Source organism: Cyprinodon tularosa, unplaced genomic scaffold (genome assembly GCF_016077235.1).
Source record: "Cyprinodon tularosa strain WSP-4 unplaced genomic scaffold, ASM1607723v1 ctg432, whole genome shotgun sequence".
Taxonomy (NCBI): Eukaryota; Metazoa; Chordata; class Actinopteri; order Cyprinodontiformes; family Cyprinodontidae; genus Cyprinodon; species Cyprinodon tularosa.
In genome coordinates, this window is record NW_024039155.1 from 1013346 (window position 1) to 1037229 (window position 23884).

A 23884-nucleotide genomic window follows, 5' to 3' on the forward strand; every position below is an offset into this window, starting at 1 on the left:
CCTTTTAGCTTTTGTGGTTTTGTTTTCTTAGCTGCAGCATTTCTATTTTTTGTCTGAAAGAGTAAAAGGCCTTAAGTGACCCTCTTTAAGGGCTTGTATTTGTCACCTCTGAACATTTAGACATTTTTTGTCCATTTATTTTTGCAGAATATGTCTGATTCAGACAGAACAGATTAGGAAAGTCTATAAACAGCAGTTTTCATAACAGTTTTTCATTCTAAATTTCCCTGTATTTAGCTTTGTGATTATTTACGTGAATTCTAGCCAGCTTCATTGTGCCTTTGAAATATAAGCATCCCTAAAACACGATGAAGTCACCCACCTTATTTACTATGGGGAACGATGTGTTCACGCTGGCACACAGTGTTAGCTTCCTACCAGATGTAGCGTTTTGTATGTTCAATTTTGTAAAAGTTAAAATCTATTCTGGACAGCATGCACAAAACATCCAAAAGTAAAAAAAGACGGAAAACAGAATCATAGAAGTGAGTCCATCCTTTAGATTGTTTGTAAATATCATACTACACCTTTTTAATGATAAAACAATAAAGATATAACACTCTGATCCAATGTGAAGTAGTTCATGCACAGCTCATATAGCTTTTATAACTACATTTTCCCTCCCCTCATAATAAGTCAAGATACAGTCATTGATTTCTGAATAGCTGGCATCAGATCCTCACATGGTCCTAAATGAAAACGTCCAAACTTTACCCAGAAGTTCTTTTTTTTTTTATTGTTTGACCAACATTATTTCCCAGCACTGCCTAAACTATCTCAGAGCTGCCGAATTCTCTCCACCACCTTATTTTTGAGGACGCCCCACACAAGGAGAATAGAGTTTAGATCAGAAGATGTGCCTGGTCAGTACCCTCAGAGGTTTTCTCAGAGATGTGTTTGTGGTGGTTATTAATATGTTGGGAACATTACGGGCTGCAGGGTGTAACTGTGGGTAGCACTGTGACCGCGTAGCAAGATGGCTTCGGGTTCGATTCCTGCATGGAGTTTGCATGTTCTCCCTGTGCATGCATGGTTTCTCTCCAGGTACCCAAGCTTCCTCCCACAGTCCAAAAACATGACTGTGGTTATTTGGCTTCTCTAAATTGTCCTTAGATGTCAGAACTTGGAATGTAGGACCCAGAATTCAGGCAAACAGAAGTGATTTTCAAAAAGCATTTTCTTAGCTGCTCAGTCAGCTGGGACAGGATGACTGGAATCTCTGGTCTTTAAGTTCAGCCCAGAGGAAGAAGTTGAAGACAGCAGGAGAATTTCTCTTTGGCGGGTGATGCCCACAGAGTTCCAGGAGTGAAGCAGAGCAGACTGATGAGCAGAAGCCAGCAGATGCGGAAGAGCAGAAGTATCCAGGTGGAAATTCCAAAGTCGGTGTCGATGCAGAAGCAGATATCCAGGCCAGAAGATCCGAGATCCAAAGAGGTACCGAAGAAAAACCTAAGCTGGGGTCAGGAGACAGATCCAAGGTTGTTAGCAGGCAGAATCCAAATAGCAGTCAAAAGACAGGTCGGGTAAAAACAGACCAGAACAGGGGCAAACTCAGAAGTCCAGGAGCAGAAACTAGTCAGGATCAGGAAATCAGAAACACACTTGGTAAGCTAGAGAAGTCTAACACACGGCTAGAATAATCTGGCACTGATGGCTGGGAACAAGCAGTTTAAATAGGAACTGGAACAGGTGGATCTGATTAGTGAAAACTGGATGGAGCCAGGCAGGTGGAAGAGTTTAACCAATAACCCAGTCATCAGTGCCAAGATAATGACATGTGTCTGTGCATGGCTGTGGTTCTTTGTATGTCAGTGTGTTGCCCTGCTATGAAGATAGGAGATAGGCACCGGTCCCACTGTGACCCTGACTGCAGGAGAAAAGGGATGGATGGATGGATGGATGGATGGATGGATGGATGGATGGATGGATGGATGCATGCATGGATGGATGGATGTTGAACCATTAATTCTAAAAGGAAGGAATGGTGTCAGGTTTCCCTTACTGAGCTTGAAGAGCTCATGCAGCCCCAAACCATGCCACTCCTACGGCCATGCTTGAACACACTTGTCTTTGTAAACTTCTTTCAGAAGAGCAATCCTTGTAATTTAGATAAATTTGATGCAGAGCGCAGCACGTGGTCTTGGCCCTGTCAGGTTTGCTGATCCTGGCAGCACTCATATCTTTTTTTTAAAGAAACCCTCTAGATATAGCGAGTGTATATGTGCGGCTTCTTAGGCAAGGTTTGTTCTAATTGGAACCTGATCTTTGCCTTGTGCTGCAGCTCAGTTTCAGGGTATTGATAGTTAGACCCATTTTAAAGAAACAGAAATGTTTATAGAATAGAAATACATTTTTTGTTCTAATTTTTGTCCCTCACTTCTTATCCCTTTTCTTGCCGTTTTCCTCTCTTTCTTTAGTTTTTTCCCTTTTTCTTTATATATTGGAAATGTGACAGCTGACTTTTAATGCTGTCTCACAAGGAATAAGAAAGTTGTTTCAGTCATTAAGACCCTTCTAACTCAGCTGATTGCTCCTTCCGGTGTTTCCAAAAAGGCGAAAGTAAAAGTAAATAACACAGTCCGCCTTTTCACAGTAGACAAGCCATGATTGGCTGATCTGTTCTCCATTTTTCATTTGAATGAAATTATAGCTGCATGAATCATGACAGCAGACAAGATAGACAAGAGCAGGAGGCGGGGTTGCAAATCTACTTGCTCTTGAGTGCAGAGTTTGGTGCTTTTATATGTTGTCGCCAAAACAGAAAACGAAAAAAGTCACTTGATTTGGTGCTAAGTGTTTTTTTTGTACTAAAAGTACTAGAGGGGTCTGAGAAGTCACTGAATATAGCGAGAAAAGTGCTAAGTTGGCAACACTGCTCTTCATATCGTTTGTTTTCAAATGATTTGCTGCTGTTTTTTTGGACCTTTCTGCACACGTGCAGCAAATGGACTGATCCAATGTGGTGGAGTCACACAACAAAAACATTATTAATGTTCACAAATAAGTAATAGCTGTATTAACCATACATATAAAAGGAGTTGTATGGGGCCCCCAGGAACTTGGGGCCCTAGGCAACTGCCTAGTTTTTGGTAGTCTTCTTATAGCCCAGCTTCTTCTTAGTTACATTCTCAAGAGATCTTTGCCATGTTAAACTTTATTTGACCAATAAGAGAGAGTATATGAGCGACAACATCTAATTTAACACATCTGCTCACCATTCACACAAGACACCATGGCTAAGCAGTCACGTGACAGCAGGGAAGGAAAATGGCTTACTGGGAAAAAAAATGTTGACATTTTTACATAGGAGTGTACTGACTTTTGTTGCAAGTGGTAAAGTCATTCATGGCTGTATGTTTGCATTATTTTTTAGGGGACCGCAAATTTCAATTGCAATGCTAACTCTATACAAACCGCTTTACTTAGTACCAAAGTGTCTAACTTCAGTGTTGTTCCAAGAAAATGAAATTAAGATAATAAGCTTTTGTTTTCTTGCTGCCTCAGAAACAAAGCTCCACTAACAGTCTCCCAGCTTCCCCTCTGTAGATTAGTTTATCCCAGTTCCTGCCTGAAAACAGAGAGACAAACCAGGTCAGCAGAGCCAGTGTGCACAGCTGCTGAGCAGAGATCAGAGAGAACCAGGGGCCGGCTTTGCTGCTCTCAACAGTGCTGTCAGTCATACACCCCACCTCACTGACTTCATCTATTCTCCTGCGAAAAAATGAAAAAAAAAAAAAAAGGCTGTCTGATTGTCAGTGATGACGCTCCGTGCCTGAATGCAACCATGAAACCCAGATCAGGTTGGGAGGGTTCCTCAATTGTGTGTCATGTCAGGAGCTGAGCATCCACAGATTACTGCGGGTGTCATCATCGTCATCATCTCTGAGGCTTTAAAGGGCGAAGAAGGGAGAGAGAAAGGGAGAGGAGAAAAGGGGGGGCAGGGTGGGGTGTAGAGGGAATGAGGGTTAGTGGTGCGTTGAGCTACAGGAACAGGCAGCTTGAGTGGGAACTCTAGTACTTGTCATCGCAGCGGCATGTTGCTGGAAAGCGTGAGGCAAGGGTGTCAGCGGGAAGGCTGGAGGCAAAGCAGCAACAGCAATTAGAACAACAACAACAACAGCACACAAACAGCAGTGATAACAGCTCCCACCACGAGCAGGAAGGTGAAGTGAGACAGGCTGGCTACATTACTTTATAAGGCAGTAACTGAGGCATTTTAGTGGCATGCATGAGGGAGTGTCTGTCTTTGTCTTTGGGTTTCTATGGGAGGAGAGTTGGTCGCTGCCTTTGGTTGCTTTCGAGATGAAATCTGCTTAAAGATCATTGTTAAGCAAAGTTGTACCTATCATGAGATTATAGAGGCTTTAAGCAGATTTTCAATCAAATTTACAGTTTTCTGATTATTTCAGCTTTTAGTTTAATGTTTTAAAGAACTTGCTTTAATAAATCATTGTCAAATCCAGTCATGAAAACATCTAAAGTAAATGAATGACACGTGAAACTTTAAAATGCCCCTTTTTTAAAACACAGATGTAAAAGGAAACTGATTTGGATCAATGCTTTGGATCGTTTTTGTGCAGCTTTGAAATAACATATGTTCGGTTTAGCCAAGGAAGAGGGCCTACTCCTTTATCATCATCGGGATCTGGATGCTTCCTGGTGTTAGCTGAATGTTCCACTCGTTTAAGCATCAAAACATGGTGGGATCTGTTAAAAGGAGCACAGAAATGCTCAACAGGCAAATCAAAGGGCTGGAAAATGAGATCCAGACAGACTGAGTCTCCAGGCTTTCAGGAAAGTTTTACTAGTTATTCTTCCTCTACTTTGCAAAAGCTCACTAAATCTCTCACATTTAATATTTTACTCAGTCTTTCCAAAACGTTATAGTTTTCATTCTTTTTGCTCAGTGCCTACCTGTTTTAAAGTGTTATTAATGCCATCTAACTCAAACAAAACATAGATTTGATAAAAAGTAACTCATACCATGATGCTACCACCCCCTTGTTTCAGGGTTCAGACATATGGGGAGTAGAGGAAACCATTATTTTGTGTGTTGTTTTGTTGTGTTTTTTTTTTTTAGCTCGTGAAAAATACACATTTCTTTGTTTGGTCACTATTGCTTCATCATTTCTTCACTTCTTCCTTGTTAGGAAAATACACTTCTCTCTGCAATGATGTCATTTTGATCCTTTGTAACCAGCTCTTAGCAACCTATGACTTAAAATATGCAAATGTCAGGGAAACTCTTTATTTCTTCTGACTGCTAAACTTTATTAGAATTTAATCATCATTATCGATGACAGGTGTAAACTCAGGATGTGCAGTATTATGGAAGTCATTTCAGAACATTTTTTCAATTATTTAAATACATGCAACATTATATTATGATCTATTTATGTTTCTAATTTACAATTATTTCTAAGTTCTAGTAGACATCTTTTTTAAATAAACCATGTATTCAACAAAAGATTGTGCAACAAACTTTATTGAAGTTTTAAAGTCAAGTAAATTTGCTGATGTGACAAATTGCAAAGTAGTGAAAGAAGTCTGAGTGTTTATCTAAGAGCTCAGAAGTACACAGAGTATTCCAGTTTGATGCCAAGGATTCTTTATCAAATACTCATAGCTGACAAATGCAAACAGAATTTGATTGACTGAGCTCTTTTTCTTCTCACTGTGACTTGACAGTTCAGATTCTTTTGGGATTTAAGCAGACCTGGAATGTTAGTGTGGCCTGTTTCACACTAACTGGAAGTTTTTTTGGATGATCTGAAATATATATTGATTCCTTAATCATATCTTCTAGCCATACATGTTACAGGAACCCCCAGAAAGTGGTCATAAATAGATAAAAGCAGTGATGCATACTCGCTGTTTGCTTTCTTCAAGGGTCAGAGATCAGGGGTCAGGGTCATGGTAGTTTGTCAATTATCTTGTGGTTTAAAATACCACATGTTTAAGATCCATCAAGCTGGGTGACATTTATCAACATTTTTCAAAAGTTCAGACTATTTAAGGTTTTCTAAAGTAAAAGTGCAAATTTCATTTTCAAAATCTTAAATTGACAATTTTCTAAATCATGGATATGAATAAACTGTTGAGTTTCCCAACTGCATTGCTTGTAGCATTTAATGCAGTGTTTTCTAAACGCAAAATAAAATAGATGTGGTTTAAATGGCCAATCTTTGCAGCTTCCAAGTATTTCTACATCTATTAAAACAGTGGGACCTTAATTTTTTTGCAATTGGCCTACTGTTTTCCTCCTAACATTTTAAGCACTGATTTGCATAAAAGAACTGATTTTTGCTCAGTTGATCAATACATAAGGAAGGATGTCTAGAGTAAACACTTGATGTTTAAGGACCCCATGCGGCATCCGATTCCCAGTTTTTTAAAACATTGACCTAACCCTCAATCAGAATTTCTACTAAAGTAAGGCACTATTTATCTCATGGCTCCAGATTTAGACTCTTTTCTAAAGTTCCTTTCTGTTTTTGAGCGTCCGAGTTTGGCATCAAACCTGTGATTCAATTAAGTAAGCCCCTACTGTTGCTTGATTTTATTGAAATTGGGGCACATTATTTGCACTCAAATAGTAATTTTGCATAAAATTTTCAAAAAGAGAGAGAGAGAAAAAAACAACTTTTTTTTGCAATTAATTAATATGTATAATTCTGTAAAAGATCATTGGGTGTAGAGAAGATAAACTTGCAAAGTAAAATATCAATGTAACCAATAACAAATCCTTTATAAGTTATTGGTCAAGTGTTTTTGATATCAGCTGTATGGTTATTTTTAGAGCTGTGGAGATGTAACGCAACATACTGACAGGTGGTTCTGTTATTGAGGCCTCCCTGGTGTTGAAATGCACAGAAACATTAGAGCTGAAAGTGGAGGGGAACCGCTTTTGCAAGCATGTCATCATTCTAGGAAAAATAAATCTCCTTGTTGTTTATTTTGATGTTTGAAAATGGGTGGGTGTAAGCGCGCTCGCCCGGTTAATAATTAGTCTGGCTGCACATTGAGGTGTCTGTGCGCTCCGGAGTCCGTTCAATTTATGTGTGTGTGTCTGCGTGAGTAATAGCGCTTCCCCGGTGAATGCCTCCCTGCAGCCCACAGCCCATTATGTGCCGCGGAGAGGCGGAGGCGAGGGGCGAGGCGGAGCGCAGAGAGCCAGCAGCACACACGCTCCATTAGCGGACCCACTGCCGCGCCGCTCTTCCGGTAATTTGCGTAACGAGGTTGGAGCGAGTTCCGCTGGCTGGCCGCGGTCTGACCGAGCGGAGCTGCTCTCCTCTCTGCTCCTCATGTTTACACCGCCTGTCACTGCGCTGCAGCCCATAGGAGCGGAGGAGGACAGAGAGACAGGGAGAGAGAGACGGAGATTAAATCTGTGCGCGCGTGTGTTTGTTTGTGTGTGTGTGCGCGCGCGGCGGACTTCCGTTCGCTTCCTTTTTATGGCTCCGAGGTTCCGTTTTCCGCTGATACTCAAGAGCCATCACGTGGGCAAACATGGTACTGCTATAAACCAGGGCGCAGAGACAAAAACATCGTATCACAGAAAAGTATTCACACCCGTGACTTTTTTCCCTCGTTATTTTCCAATGTGAACAGGATTTGATGTTTTTGTTGAAATATTATTTTTAAAAATTCAAACCTATGGTTAAAAATTAGGACACTACAACTGCTATAATTTGTGCAATATATGTTGTGTAATTACCATTTAATACCCTATGCAATAACATGTTTCTATATATTTGATACCCAGTGCAATAGCTGTATGGATAAAGACCCATTTATGTAAATACCCCGTGCAATAACCTGTATAAATATATATGTATATATATATATATATATATATATATATATATATATATATATATATATATATATATATATATATATATATATATATATATATATATATATATGGACACACTGTATATACTGTGTATACCCCACACACCTTTTCCTCCTTTGACACTTTCTTCTTTTTGACTAATTCAAGCAATGTAACATGTACCTTTCTCACTGTTCGATCAATCAAAGTCAATCAATCAATCAGTCAGTACATTAACCATCAATTAACCAATCAATCAATCAAAATGACGCTTGTTTTTCTTTTTTTAGCAATGAAAATATGAAAATTGTGGCATGCATTTATATTTAGGTTTTTAATGCTTCATATAGTCTGCATGCTCTCCTTCTGCATATTCTCTCTAGGTACTCCATCCCCTTTTGTGTTTCCAACTTATCCCTATACGTGTGGATGGTATTTCCCTCTGTTTCTAAAAATCTTCTTAAATTCTTTGTTTTTCCAACTTTCCTATTGTTCTTAGTGTTATCATATCCAAAATTTGCTATTAAACAACCTTTAATGCAGCCAAAGAAAGGCTGTTTGCAGATGTCAAATATGATGAACAATGAGATGTTATTAGGCTTTTTAAAGGTATAGTGGGGGATGTTGTTATTCCAGCTGGCTCATCAAAATAAGTGGTCCTCCTAATTGCCAAACATTCTGGTGATATGTTTACGTAAGGCCGTCCTACATCCTTATCCCCATTTTCACTTACCGGTGGTGAGTCTGACATAGTGGACAAATTGCAAATCTTCTTCTGAAAAGTAAGCTTGCATGAGCGATGCAAACAACAACCTTTAAACAGAGCATGCTCAAGGAGAAATGGGCTCGTGCATGCTTTCCTACACGTTTAATAGATGTTCCGTCTCGAGAGCATGTACAGGGTTGTGCATGTGCATTTGTTTTTTAAGTGGTCTTTTGAAGAATTTCAGAAAATCCTACCTTCAAGGTTACCAATTTTATCCATTAATTGTACTTTTAAAGTGCTCTACTGTAGGCCATGTATGGATATGTTTCCGTTAGTTTGATAAATTAAATTATGAATTATATTATATAATGAACTCAGAAAAATCTAACATAAATTTAAACTTGTGAAACATTTTCTGATGGACTGAAATCAAAATGACTGAAATGAAATATATATATATATATATATATATATATATATATATATATATATATATATATATATATATATATATATATATTTATATATATATATATAGGGAGAGAAAGAGAGATAGAGAGAGACACTTATCCTTTTTTGCTCTATACCTGGCACTAAATCAGGCCTAAGCATTCCTGTTTCAGTTCAGCTAGGATTAACAGAATGCTTAGAACAGAATAATGACAGAATAATATCTGTCATTATTCTCTACTTGAGAATAATGACAGATATTATTATTATTTTGTTTAACTTTCTTTAAATTTACATGCAGTACATTTCTTAAGTACTTCGGAAAACTGCTATTTACACTGTTTGGAGTCTAACATATTTAGCATCCTTTGACAAGATTCTCATAATACTTTGTTGCAATTTGCATTGGATTTTTCGTTATAAAATGATAAAAAGTAAAAATTATCAATGTAGTAACTAGGGCTGAAACAATTAATCGGATTAATCCTGATTAATTCATTACTGACATAATCATTAACTAATATATAGTATAGACACTTTATAATATGTTTTGAGCTGTCAGAGTAACCCACTTAGAGCTCTAATTGTATCAAAATTGTCAAAAGAAAATATATGAACATTTTACATTTAAGATAAAAAAAAGGTTTCTGCCTTTCAATATGCCCTATCCAGAACATCTCAAGAGGAAAAGTTTTAGTTTTAACTGGTTTAATTTAGTAAAAAATCTTCTTTAAGGAACCTTTGCCTATTTGCAAAATCCTCAGTCTAGTAGTTACACACTTTAAAACTTTCCATCAGACCAAAGGCCATATATCCAGCAAATAAACATATCTGCCCCCTGAGAGTATTTGCAAACTTTAATGCGCCACTGACTTCTTGATCCTTGAGTGGCTTTTCGATCGATGGCAGGGAGCATTTCAACATGGACAACAAAACAGCTCTTTACAGCCTCAGAACCTTCGCTTTTACTCTGAGATTTTCTTCAGACACAGAACCAATCTCTGTATGAACACACCATACATAAGCATTAATAAAAAGATTAAGAGGCCTCTTTAGCAGTTTCTACTTTGCACCCCAGGACTTTCAGGGTTTGTGAAGGGCCACAGCTCCCCTTCTTGCAGGTTTTAGTTTCATTCCACCCAAAGTGTCAAAAAACATGCAATTCCACCATCAGTTATCTTGATGTTAATCTGCAGTAAAAATGACTTAAAAGTGGTTTATTAAGAGCAAAATGAGGAAAGATATTTGCTGTGGTGAAATCTAAAGGGAACTTTATAAATTAATACCAAGAAACCATAGAGAGAAGTAATAAAGGTATAAACAAACTAATTCAGTAGTGTTGAAGCACTAGGTTTTTTTTTAGTACGTGAAGTGATTTGAACCAAAAAAATGAACACATACAGACACAAAGAAACCCAACTGTTATTCTGTATATTTATTGATAATAAGACCACTGATGGTGACTTAGTCAGCAGTAGACAACATGGTGCGGTTCTTGTTGAGTCTCTAGTGACCCCTAGTGTAAGCTGAATGGTATTACAGTTGTGTATTTACAGAACAAAAGATTAGTGAAGAGAGGGCAGGTAAATCTTATATCCACAAACCAAATTTACAGATTTTAAAGGAAAAAAAAAACACAATTTAATACTGAACGAAAACAATAATAATAATAAACAACAAAGAAGAAGAAAAAACACACCTGGAACCACATCTATGCACACACCCACACACACATAAAAAGAGATATAGAGATAGAAAACATCTGAGTAAAGCTGTAAACTAAATACCAACGAAACATAATAAGTTTAGAGCTAAACTGTGCATTATTTCTCAACTTAACATCAGCCACAACTATTAGATTTTTTTCAGTGCAAGTTTCTTACAAACTATCAAACAAATACTGACTCTGAGCGCTAAATGCGGATTGAAAAAACGTGACACAACGGTTATACTGATTAGCATATTAGATTGTGAAACAACACATCATATAAATTACATTTCCAATACATATCTACAGATGAGGATGATGATGATGGCAGCAGCAGGTTGATGCACTACACAGAATAACTGTAAATTGTAGATGCTTGCCGAGTGATTCCTACTGATCTCTGTTTGCGACAGACTGCTGAATGTTTCACCAGAAGAAAATGACTCAAGATCCTAATCGTTTGAAGAAAAATATTGTAAAAAATAACATAAATGTTAAACACGCACAAAAAAAAAACACCTTCCGATAATTTGAAATATTCTTGGATCGTCAAATAACATCCTGGTTTAAAATCTTACATGCTCAGACCCAAACAATTAGTCTTGGAGGTTTTTTCATCTTTTTATCTGACCAACTACAGCACTATACAGTGCCTGTGTAACGAGACTGTGCAAAAAAACAAAACAAAACAAAAAATACAGCTGACGCATAAAATTCAAAGTCTGAAAAGACATAGTGAAATCTTTATCTAGAACTGCAAGGACTTTGAAAGATGTCCTAGCTTGTACTCATTTCAGATTTCAGAGCATTATTACTGACTGAAAAAAGCCAAATCGCAAAAAAGGGGAAAGATATACTTTCAGCTAGCTGTCCTGCAGTGTGCAGCAACAGGTGAAGTGCTACGCTGCTTTATGACCCTATTATCACCTGACTGGAACCTCAGCTTTGTGTGAAACAAATCACAGCACTAAAAACAGCTCAAATGTTTACGTCAGATCCCCTAAAGAAGTGGAGACATTTCTGTCTTTATTTTAAGAATAACCACAAAAAAAAAAGAAAAAAAATATTAATTCTCTAAGATTTTTTTAAGCAGACACTGCTGCTGGGTAATTTCAGAAAGTGTTTCATGAATTTGTTGGACCTCATTTCAATTTCATTATATGAGGCCACAGTGCCAAGATCATAACAGTCCTGTAACTGTTATGATCTTGGCACTGATGACTGACTTAATTACTCATTCCATTCACCTGTCCAACTGTGCCCGGTTTCCAATCACTACTCATCTGATCCACCTGTTCCTGCCTCTATTTACATTGCTTGCATCCAGTAATCAGCACCAGATTATCATTGTTCTCTTTAGATAGTGGTGAGAGGGGTTTTAGAGTTCCTTGGTGTTTCTGATTACCTGATCCTGACCTGTTCTGCCTCTTAACCACTGAGCCTGCCTGTTACCGTCTGATCTCAGTGGTGAAAGTGTTTTTAGTGTACCTGAGTGTTTCTGATTACCTTTTCCTGTTCTGATCTGTTTGCCTGACCTGGCTTCGGACTCCTGGACCTCTGAGTCTGCCTGTTCCTGTTCTGTTTGCCTGGTGTTTATCATAGGCTATCCACTGCAGTAGCATTACTGTGAAGTTTTAAGTGTTAGTAAAATATGTGTAAATACAGGGTCTAGAATAATTACATAGCACTATGTCCACAATAAAGTCATGCAGAAAAGCTCAAGGTCACTATTTTGTAGCTTTTAAGGGTTGAAATAATTTGTGTCGGTGCACTGATACAAATCATTTAGCTTGTATTTTGTCTCATATGACAGAAACTAAGACGCAGAATTTGACTAATATATTGGAATTTAACTGGAGCTAAAACATTTCAGTCTGGGGGAAAAAAGTAAGCAAGTATCTGAGATGTTACAGAAGCTTTAGCAGATCAGATAATGTCATGTTTATATTTTTGCTGACGCTCATGTATCTATGCGTTTTGTTTGAATTTAAGGTGGGTAACCCAGCTCCGATTATTCAGGGTGTACTTTAATCCCAGGTGTAAAATCTCTGGGAAATCTACTCAGGATCAGCCTGGAAGCAAGAAAGAAGCAAATCTGGTCACTGCATCATTTTGTCAAGATACTCATGAAATAGCCTTTCAACCATAGGAACAGTGTGACAAGCTTTGATGATGCATTGAAATAGGTGATATAGCGAACAACAAGTTCAGGTCACAGGTCCGATAAGCTCCCTATACTCCAATGATTAATTTCACTTGTATATCTTATTAAATACATTAAAGCATTGTTTTCGTCTAACATATATTAAGGCTAAAATGCTAAGCAAAATGTTTTTTCACAGTCTGAATTTTATTAACTTATTGGGCTTTCTATATTTTTATATATCAGCAAAAAAATATTTCTTTTTAATATCATGGTTAAAAAATACTCTACAGCGGTTCTCCCTTTCCCCACCGTCAACAACCTAGACTATCCTCCTTAGTGCACAGAATCAAGTAACAAAGGACTAAAATCCTAGGCATACACAGTGATGAGTGATAACAAATGGGAAAAAACTAAACCTACCAGTGAGAGGGTTACTTTCAGATTTTTAAGTAATGCCCTTCTGATGTCGTCCGCCCTGCTCCCCCTACCTGCTGTGAGCTGCGCCGATCAGAGATAACCGCTAATGAGCAACTTTTACGCCAAGCATCAATGTGGAGCGTCATACAGAAAGCTTTGATCGCAATCGCAGCGAGTCGAGGAATGGTGCTTTACAATAAGGTACATTAAGATATTACACTGAGATCACAGGCAGAGAGACGGACAGAGGCAACTTCCGATTCAGATGTGTGATGGGACTTTAGGGAATTTACTTCTGACTTGTGGCAAGACACTTTGTCATTTCTTCTCTCCATCTCCCTGATAAGATAAAGGTCATTTTAGTGTTAGCATCAGTTTCAACCCCCTCTTTCTTCTGAGCCATGTTTTCAATAAATCTCACCTGCCACCTCACATCAGCTAGACCATCTCATACTGGTTGGCTGTGATGATCCTGGACAGACAGCAGGCCAGCAACATGCCAATCAGCTGAAATACAAAGAAAAAAAAAACACACAAGAGGCTTAATAACCTCATTCTGTATGATATTATAATAATAAACTATTTTAAGTCACACTGTTCTTCTGCTTTCACCTGTGAGAAGGCAATGCCAAACGTCACTCCTGCAATGATGGCCATGTTGGTTTCCATGAAAGAGGTGACCAACTCAAAGCAGCCCTGAAAAAAGGGGGCATGTTAGTCTGCAGAGGAAACTAAGACACATTATAAGTGCAAAATAAAGGCAAGGTGTGTGTATAGGAGATTATCTGAGGCAGCTTTTGGTGTGTGGAGAAGCCAAGGATTTGATGTGTGGTCACCTAAAGTTATGAGGTTCATTTAATGTGAAAAATGCAGAAAAATAAAACCATTAAAACGTACCTGGTGGTAGACCTTGCTTGGGGCTACAGTTGCATTGCGGAGATTTTCTGGGTTACAATCAGAGGAGTTAAAGCAGCAGCTGGGAGGGATACCGTTGGAGGGGTAATACACGCTGGCAAACCAGCTGGTGTAGTTATAAACTCCACAGCAACGCAGCTAAAAATGCAAAAAACAAACAAACAAAGAAACACAAACACTTATTCTATAGAAACATTCAAGCCATTTTATTCTGCTTATCCTGAAGATATAAAACATTGTGCTTATTTATTTATATGTTATTTCTTGTGTTACAAATTTTGTAGACTGGACAGTTAAAAAGTCCTTTGTCGTACATGTTTCCACTGAAGCCCTGAACAGAAAAACCAATGTCTGACTCTAAATAAAGTTTTGGATCTTCACCAGTTAGTAGTTCCAGTAGTGTTTAGGTAAAAAGAGGAATGAAATTACTTTTTCTGGCATCGTGGTACATTTGTTGTGTACTCAAAAGCTGGAAAATAGTTTAAAATGTCCCATCAACTCAAAACTCGCTCCTGAAAAGTAATCTACGGTAAAAAAAAAATCTATTTATTAACACTTCTGCTGCTTTTTATAACAGTAGGACACATTCCTAGACATATGGTGCCCATATGAGAAATGAACTGCCCAAAAAATAGGCCAGAGGGATAGTTTGAGTCTAACATAAAGGCACATTGATAATAGCTGCCATAGGTTTGAAGCAATGGCGGAGCCAGAGGGTTAGTTGGGGTTGAAATTGCCACTCCAGAAGAAATCCTTGTCACCCCTGTTGCCACCCAGCTGAAAACATTGCAGTGCTTGAATTTTACACAGGATCAGTGAAAAACATTTTCCTTTGCTGGTATGTACGTTTATTGGTACCAAATTTAACAAAGTGCTGTTTTAACCGGAAGTAAGGGAGATGTTGCACCACAGTGCTTGTGCTTAGTATCACCTATGAATATTACTGACTATGAAGTGGCTTGACGTTCAAAAAGAAATGTACCCACATGAAAAGCATAGGGAACTTCAGAAACTTTCAGATGTTAGGTGGGCTTGCAGCTACATTGCATTTAGAACTATGACAGACAGGCTTCCAACAGATTTGAGTATCTGGCAAGAAATGTCGCTAGAGAAGAACAGTGGGGACAGGAGAATATAAGCAAAGGGACTTTTAGCCCGAACTGACCTATAGTTTATAGGACTTTTGTTTGCTTTTTGTAAAGTGTTTGGGGATGTGAAAATCCTTGACATGCTCCAATCCAGAAGTCTTGATCTGGTTAGAGCAATAGATCTCGTTGCTTCCCTTATAGACACGTGAGATAGTACAGTTGGTGAATTATGGAAGGAGACGGAAGAACTTGTGCACCACTGCAACATTGTCACTGAGGCACAAAACAAAAGACACAAAAGACCAATTTCAAATTTCTGGAATCACTAGTACTGAGCACTGTTTGAGAGAGGCACTGTAAGTTTGAAACTAATGAAGAGTTCCATAGAAGTATTTTTCATCAGGTACTTGATAGTCTTGAAGCAGAAATAGATAGGCAATTTTCCAAAAAGAACTGTGAGTTAATGGAAAGGGTGCGATCTCTTGAACCCAAAAGCCCATCATTCCTAAAAGAGGAGCCTCTGCTTGCTTTGCGGAAAACATTTGAGTTAGACTAAGAAGACTTTAAGCATGAGCTTCATCAAACGAGAGGGCTTCTTTCAAGAAGGGAGAAAAGTGGAGAGAGACCAGCTTCTCTACTTGAGTTTGTTGTGTTTTTGGAACTTTACAAAGAGGTTTCCCATAAAATTTTCAGGGTGAGTAAAAGTTTATCTGCCCTTAAATTAATACAAACCCACCTTCCACTGGAAAAACGATCTAGAAATGAGTTAAAATTTCCTAAATTAAGTGTATTTACCCTTAAATTGAGTAGGCAAATTAGATAGTTTGCCAATGGAATGAGTATTTTTACTCTTAAAATAAAATAATGAGATCAAATGCACTTGAAATAGGACAATGCAATGTGACAATGTGTTTTCTCATTTTCAATGTAAATTGTCTTGTTCCATTGGCAAAATATCTCTTTTTCCTCCTAAATCCAAGAACAAATGCATTTATTCTAAGAAAAAAGTTACTTATCGAGATTTAGATTTTTTCCAGTGTTGGACAACAATGGCAAATGATTAAGTCACCTGGACATACTCAGTGTTGAGTCAAGGAGGGCATATTCCCTAAATAGGGAAGACTGTAAAACATTTTGCTTCATCTAACTAGAACCACATTATTTTGCTATTTTGATTGTTTTTGTGAACATTTTGGATTGTCATATCACTGGGCAATGGTCAACTAGTCAGTTTTAAAGGGCTGTATGTTTTTTTTTGTTTTGTTGTTCTATTCTTCTTCTTCTTGTGGTACACATTTAAACATGCAGCGCTGCTTGTACTGCCTTGTTTTGACAGGTCTAAATTTACCTCAAGCTTGAGTTTACTACTGGATTTGATTAGTCCAAGGAGCAGATTTGTTACTTGTTTATTTCTGTTTGCTGTATACTTAATTTTTTTAATACATTGTACAGTGCATAATTGTATATATTTTGGAAAATAAACAGCTTTAATTTAATCAATATAAATTTTGAGGAAAATGAATGAACGATGAATGATTGTAATTGAACCCTTTATATATTGACCACCCAAACAATACCTCGCTACCCTTGTTTTCAAAGTCTAACTCTGCCACTAGTTTGAAGTAGGACAGCTCTGGGTAAATAATTAAAACCCCAACAGGCTGAGATCTGATAAGCAATTCAACAGATTTTCCTCATATCCATAATAGGTCCCGCTAAGATCTAAATGGGGCCAGAAATTAGATGTTCTACGTTGCTGGTAGAGATTCTTAGCCAGTCAGGACTTGGTTTTTAAAGTTTTTTTTTAAGGTGTTTTGTTATACCTGGGTCTTCTATAGGAAGCCCAGAAGTCCCTGTGAGAATATACTTGAGCCATATCGATACAGATCTCTTAATGGAGTAATATTGCACAAATTCTTAATATAAGCAAGAAAAACACTTTTCTACAACTACCTTACTATGTATGCATATCCAAGCACTCAGTATTAGTGAAAATATTTCAGATCAGTGCTACACTTAATCAAATCTTCACTGCTGAAACATCTCATCTATGAAAAGTGATCAAACTTTATTAACAGTCAAAGTACAATTATTGAAGGTGTGTTTGTAGCGAATGCTGTTATTTGTGCATTGGAAAGTACTGTGCAGCCATATCGATACAGTGGATCATTAGTTTTTATTGGATAGATTCAGAACCATTGGCGTGTCTGACTTTATGAGTGAATGGTTTGAAAATACTTATTGAGGTCTAAAATGTTACAGTATGATGATTTACAATGGAGTGCCCCAAAGGTATATTTTAGTGCCTATCATTTTCAATATTTCATTAATGGTGTTGGACTATAATTCACAATGTCTAATGTGATTGTTTTTTGGCTTTTTGCAAATGACTGTGATTTTCTCCATTTCTTCCTCAGCAATCAAGCTACCGTTAACCTCCAAGCAACTCCAGACCTCCATTTGAAATTGCTCTAAAATACCAAGTGTCAAAATGAATGACGTTCACTAAAGAATGCACAAAAATAAAAATATAAAAGTATTAAGACCCTAAAAGGATAAAGGGTGAAACTGTGTCTTTATCTAAATATTTGGGCTTTTTAATGGACAAATACCTGAAATTTCATAATAAGATTTAACATTAGTCAGTTTTTACAGGTATGAATTTTGTTCTTTTGAAGACAATAAATCTGTAAACATCTAGGATTAAAAAAAAACCAACATAGTACAGACAAGCTTTCCTTGTTGTACATAGAAATGTAACTTCCTCATGTCTTCCCTGCTTGGACATGGATCACCACAGTGCTTTGCATTTTATTACAAAGTCTCTCCCTGTTATCTGTTTGCATAACATTTGGCTATAAGGAGATTCTGAGAAAACTACTTATATACGTTTCCCCCAACCTCCAACAATAACTGGATATGACTCCCATTTTGCTTATTTACAAAGTCCCCTGAATCCACATAGGATTGGGGATATCCTCGTTTTCATATGCATCCTCTTGGTCTCAAAATCAACTGCAGAACTCATCTCAGCTGCAGTGTTTAATTTGCTAAGGGGATTTAAAACTCCTCTGAGGCACTTTTTAAATAAAGAATGTGTTTTGCTTGTGCCTTTGCTTTGTTCTGTAATATTGTCAAGCGTACTGTTGTATTTTCACAGAAAACTCATTCATGCATTTATCTTTAGCTGTGTTTGGTTTGCCTAAGAGAAAGTATAACATCAGTTTGGTTCTGAAGTCCTTACATTGGCTCCCTATATATCAGAGAATAGGTTTTCATATCCATCTATAGCATATAAATCACTGAATGGATCAGCACCTCAATACATAACAGATTTGTTGTCTGTGTGTCCAGGACGACTGAGGTCCTCTGGTTCAAGACTTCTCTAGAACCAAACATGGAGAAGCAGCATTATATTCTTTGCCCCACTTATCTGGAAAAACTTCCAGAATACTGTAAAAGTGCTGAAAGCCTGAGTTATTTTAAATCAAAGTTAAAACCCATTTGTTAGGAGCTGAGTTTGACTGTTGCAGTTAAACTGTTAACTGAGGTATTATTAAAAGGTTGTGGTCCATTTGTTTTAGACATATTATTTTTATCTATATTAAATTTTATTCTCCTTTTTTTTCTTCTATTTTATTATCTAATTATGTAAAGCACATTGAATTGTCCATGCACTGAATTGTGATATACAACTAAACCAGCCTTGCCCTACACATGTTTAACTCTGGTTAATAAATCTAACGCACCCTTTAACTGTAGAATATCCACATCTTTACCAGAGTTTTAATCTGCTTGCTCCATTATAGCAACAAAAGTAAACTTGAACCGGCTGTTGATTATATCAACTTGAACAGACTGTCAAGCATTATAGATAGACATACAAAATGTATGGTAATTTGTTTATGCTATGGTGACTCAGAGAGGACCGGATTAATCATTTACTCAGCTAATCTGAGCTTACTAGTGTGCTTTTACCTGTGACTGGAGGGGATAGAGGCTATTTAGAAGAAATGCATGTCTAGGCTTTGTGTGAAAAGCAAATTCTTTATAGCATCAAAATAAAGCTCCATCCACACAGAGACAAGATTAGGCGAACCAGCATAGGTAATCAAACATTTAGGCTGTGTGTGCAAACGGATCCAGCATGTTGGGAAACTATAAAGGATCATATTAGAAATCAGGTCTTAAGAGTGGAAAGCTTTCAGAAGGCCGGTCTCATGTTTCAGTGTGTACATGCGAGCTGTACCTTTTGCTAACAATGGCGATGTAGCTCCAGCCCACTCTGTAACAGGCAAGTTACAGCGCCTGGCTAATGTACTACATGGATTCCAATGGTGCTGTATACACTTGTGTGGATGCAGACACCATGTTTGTCTTTGTGTGGACTAGGCCTAAATCAAGTTAGACATCATTGTGCGAATTAAAGGATAGTCTTTGATGAATCTTATGCCCCATTTATGCTACCCCCCTGAAACCGACCCCTGCCGAGTTCGGACAATGCTTGGATCAGTTAACCGTGTCGAGCTTGGTTCCTTAGGACCATATACATAACACGCTAGCACGGTTCTGGGCTGCTCAGTTCTCTCCAGGTACGGCTTCCTCCCAAAGTCCAAAAACAGGTTAATGAATTGTTGCTTGTCTCCGTGTTGCCCTGCGATGGACTGGAGACCTGTCCAGGGTGTACCTCGACCATTGACAGCTGGAGATAGGCAGCCGCATCCCTTGCCACTCCACTTGGGATTAGGCGTGTAAAGAAAATGGATGGATGCTAGCATAGTTCCTCGCCTCCTAGTGACGATCTAAGGTACTCCTGCTAGGACTGAAGGAGGGAATCAAGCAAATCAAAATGGCAGCACCTGTAACATTTAGGAAGTTATGTTTGATTATAATTGTGACATTTTGTTGTTTTACTTTATAAAATGTAGAGTCGAGAAGATTTCGATTGCTGTTGTTGTTGTTCCTCTTCTGTTTTATGGCGGTTATGAAGCAACTTACTGATGTGCATTACCGGTAACTACTAGAAGCTGACTGTAAGGAGATGATGCAGTCTGCTCATGCGCTCTTTATCTGAGAACCAAGCCTAAACCATGTCTGTCCCTACTGTTAAACTAGTACTAGATTTAGCACAGTTCGGTTGTGTTTGGCACGGTCCAGTTCCATTTACACCCATCAGTGCTCGGACAGCCCTTGGCAAAGTTTCAAAAGGGTAGTGTAAATGGGGCTTTAGACACCTGTGCACCAAGTTATGGCACAGGGCGTTATAAGACAAGCATAATTGATGTCTGAGGTCTTTGTGCCATTTGAGTCTAAAGGCCATTTTTCATAACCAATGACTATCCTTTTCACACTGTCATCGCATCATCTGAGGAGTTTGCCTAGCAGCTTTAGAAAAACAAGAGAAACAACGTTTAGTGCTTTCCACATATTTTTTTCCCGCTGCACACCTGACAGTGAGGCAGAGATCGGCTGAGACGCTGTGGGTTCTTATAACTGCCTGCTCTGAGCAGTGTGCCGCTTCCAGCTGTCACCTGGGGATCCTTGTCAGCTCAGTGTCACAGTTAACGCAGTTGGGTATGAAGACTTGTTCCTCCCAAGACGTACTGAGTGTGGGGAGACGCCACATACACACTAAAAATGTTGCTTTCAGTTTTGGTTGATTTTAGCTACCCCCAGTGGACAAATGCTGTATTGGTTTGCCTGAAGACAGACAGCGTTTCCCATGAGGAGCAGGTAAAATCCTGATCTCCAGGTCGCCTGCAGCTGCATTCCCACCCCCACCTCACCTGACTCATCAGCAACTGACATGCTGATAAGTTTAGAGCCTTAAAACAGATACAAAATAATGTTAAGCTTGATAATTTCACAGTAAACACACATACAGATCCCAGCAGGGGGATGCCACATTGTCTGAATACCAGCAATAAACAATTTCCACAAATATACAGTCTTCAGTGTTTTCAGTGTATTGCAGGCTTGTCCCCTATGCTGTAAATAAGACAAATGCTGTATTGGTTTGCCTGAAGACAGACAGCGTTTCCCATGAGGAGCAGGTAAAATCCTGATCTCCAGGTCGCCTGCAGCTGCATTCCCACCCCCACCTCACCTGACTCATCAGCAACTGACATGCTGATAAGTTTAGAGCCTTAAAACAGATACAAAATAATATTAAGCTTGATAATTTCACAGTAAACACACATACAGATCCCAGCAGGGGGATGCCACATTGTCTGAATACCAGCAATAAACAATTTCCACAAATATACAGTCTTCAGTGTTTTCAGTGTATTGCAGGCTTGTCCCCTATGCTGTAAATAAAGCATATGTGTGTAGTGAATAATTAGGTGACAGCAAGTAAGGTACTTAATCAAAGGTAACCAACCTCGTAAAAAATGTGGACAATAACCTGTGGCTCAGCTTAATTAGTTACCACTCACATTATGCTGCAAGTTGTCTACAGCAAGGCTTGCCTCGTCCTCAGCATTGTAGTTCAGGACTGCATCAGTGTAAGTCCTCCGGAAGGTTCCCTTTATCTGCAGCATGCAATCACACACATGCTCAATACAATAAATTCAGAGACTCGTAAAAAATATGTGCACAAAGTAGCAGGGAACTGAGTCTGACCTCATGACGAAACACAAATCCAGAGATGCCAGCCACAAGCTCAGCAAGGAAAACCAGGGAGAGAAACATGGCATACTACAGAGAGAGGAACAAAGGCAGGAGATTTGCATTGATTGCATCAAAACCTTAAGGTGAATATCATTTGCATTTCATTGCACATAAACACTCAAACACACTCAAGTTGCCACCATTAACGGAACGAGGTACCCAGAGGCGCCTACTGAATAACTTAAACCTTCATGCAGGATAAAGGTGAGTCATTATTACTTTTCTCATGTGACCTGAGGTTAATTAATAACAGTCTGCATTGCTTCTCACTCCCACTGCAGAAAAATACTCACACATTTCCTGCTACTCTTACCAGTTTCAGCATCCATGGGCTTCCTCTGCAGGTGGCGAAGCATCCAAACAGGCCGAAAACGATTATGACAGTGCCGGTGCCAATGAGGACGTAGGGGGCATTGGTTGAGTTGTCGGCTATCAGGGAGATGTACGGACCCAGCATCAGCTTTCCCCACACTCCTACTGCCAGCAGGATGGCTCCTGTTATCTAAATGGATTAAAGAGAAAAAGCACAGGGAGCAGAATGAAAGCAGGAAGGAGGCATTAATCTCTGCACTTATTTCAACAGTTGTGTTTCTGCAGCGTGCAAAGGGAAAGATGAAGAAACTGGGATCAAGGTGGAACAAAAAGGAGAGCAATTAGAGTAGGAGGAGGAGCCGGAAGATAGGAGACAACGACAACAACAACAAAAAAAAACCCATCATCAGGAATGCGAGGTGCCAATCACCTGCTCTGTGAATATGCCTACACTCTAGCACAGGAACACCAAATCAAAGGAGCTCTTTGATCCGAGGCGAGACGCTTCCTCCTGTTGCGCCTCTTTTAGCATTTCAAATGAATGCGGCGGATAAAAGAGCGTGTTGTTCAAGGCAGATGAAGCAGCGTGTGTCTCAGCTGGGTTTGTCTCTCTGGCGCTGGAAACAGAGCGGGGTGTTGAATGTCTGTGGATGATCCGACTCCAGCGAGGACCGCCTTATCCAGCTAACCATTGTCTGCTAAAGAGGAGGCGGCTCAACATCCAGCTGCCAGGCCTTCTGACTACAAAAGGATCATTCTGTGCTGATATTCTCTGCATCTTTAAAACTAATGTGACAACAACACTCTTTTCCTTTCTCTTTCCTGTCCCTTCCACTAAACTGTGCTTTTCTGAGACAAAAGGGAACAGAATAACCTGATGCACTCAAAATTAGCTGGAAGACTAGATGCACAGAAGTTGATTCCTCTGGTCAGATAAAACAACCTTCTTTTTTATTATTTCAAACACATGGATAAAAACTGATATAAAACACAGTTGTGAATGGATTATAATGCATGGAATTTTTTTCAGTGCAGATATGGAAGTTGGTAAGTTAGATTCAAATAATTGCAATCCTGGAAAGAAATATGATGCAGGCAGAAAATCACTCAATACATGGGCGAAGAGTCACCTTCCAGATATGTGTTTAGATTAAATCTTAGAATCAAATACTTTATTTTTATTATAGAAACACCCAAGATTAAAAAGCAGCTCTGTTGAGTTTAATTAGAATCTCTATCTCAGTCTCATGGACTCTTTTTCTTATCTCAAGGCTCAAGTTTCTTCAGGTATTACTCTTTAGTTTAATAATTTATTGGTTTCCATAAATTCTCTTTTTTTATGATTTAGTCAATCAGTTTCTTCCTTATTGTTTATGCCTGTGTAAAAATTCTCAATCATCCGGGTCATGGCAACCACAAAATTGGATGGCAACCGGACATTTGCTCAGTTTTCTCTGATGTTTCGACACCTATTGACACCTATCAATTCTGTTGGCTTCACCAGAGCGGAATGTAATCGGACCGCTGATGTATTTCAGCAGCATTGAGGTCCATCCTCCTAAAAACATTCCAACACAGATGCAAATGAAATAGCCATCCCTTGTTCTACTAGATTGTTGTGAACAGGCTA

At 38.6% G+C, this 23884-nt stretch overlaps 1 protein-coding gene across 1 annotated transcript; it reads right to left on the minus strand.

The window, feature by feature from the left end:
- Positions 1 to 13050: 13050 nt before the first annotated feature.
- Positions 13051 to 22470, minus strand: tspan7b (tetraspanin 7b). The gene is made up of 7 exons (XM_038299654.1): positions 22256 to 22470; positions 21895 to 21969; positions 21708 to 21803; positions 14165 to 14320; positions 13880 to 13963; positions 13689 to 13774; positions 13051 to 13606 (listed from the first exon to the last, which is right to left on the minus strand). The coding sequence occupies exons 1-6, from the start codon at positions 22397 to 22399 to the stop codon at positions 13706 to 13708; spliced, it is 624 nt and encodes a 207-aa protein (XP_038155582.1). The 5' UTR covers positions 22400 to 22470; the 3' UTR covers positions 13051 to 13606; positions 13689 to 13705.
- Between the last annotated feature and the right edge of the window lie 1414 nt (positions 22471 to 23884).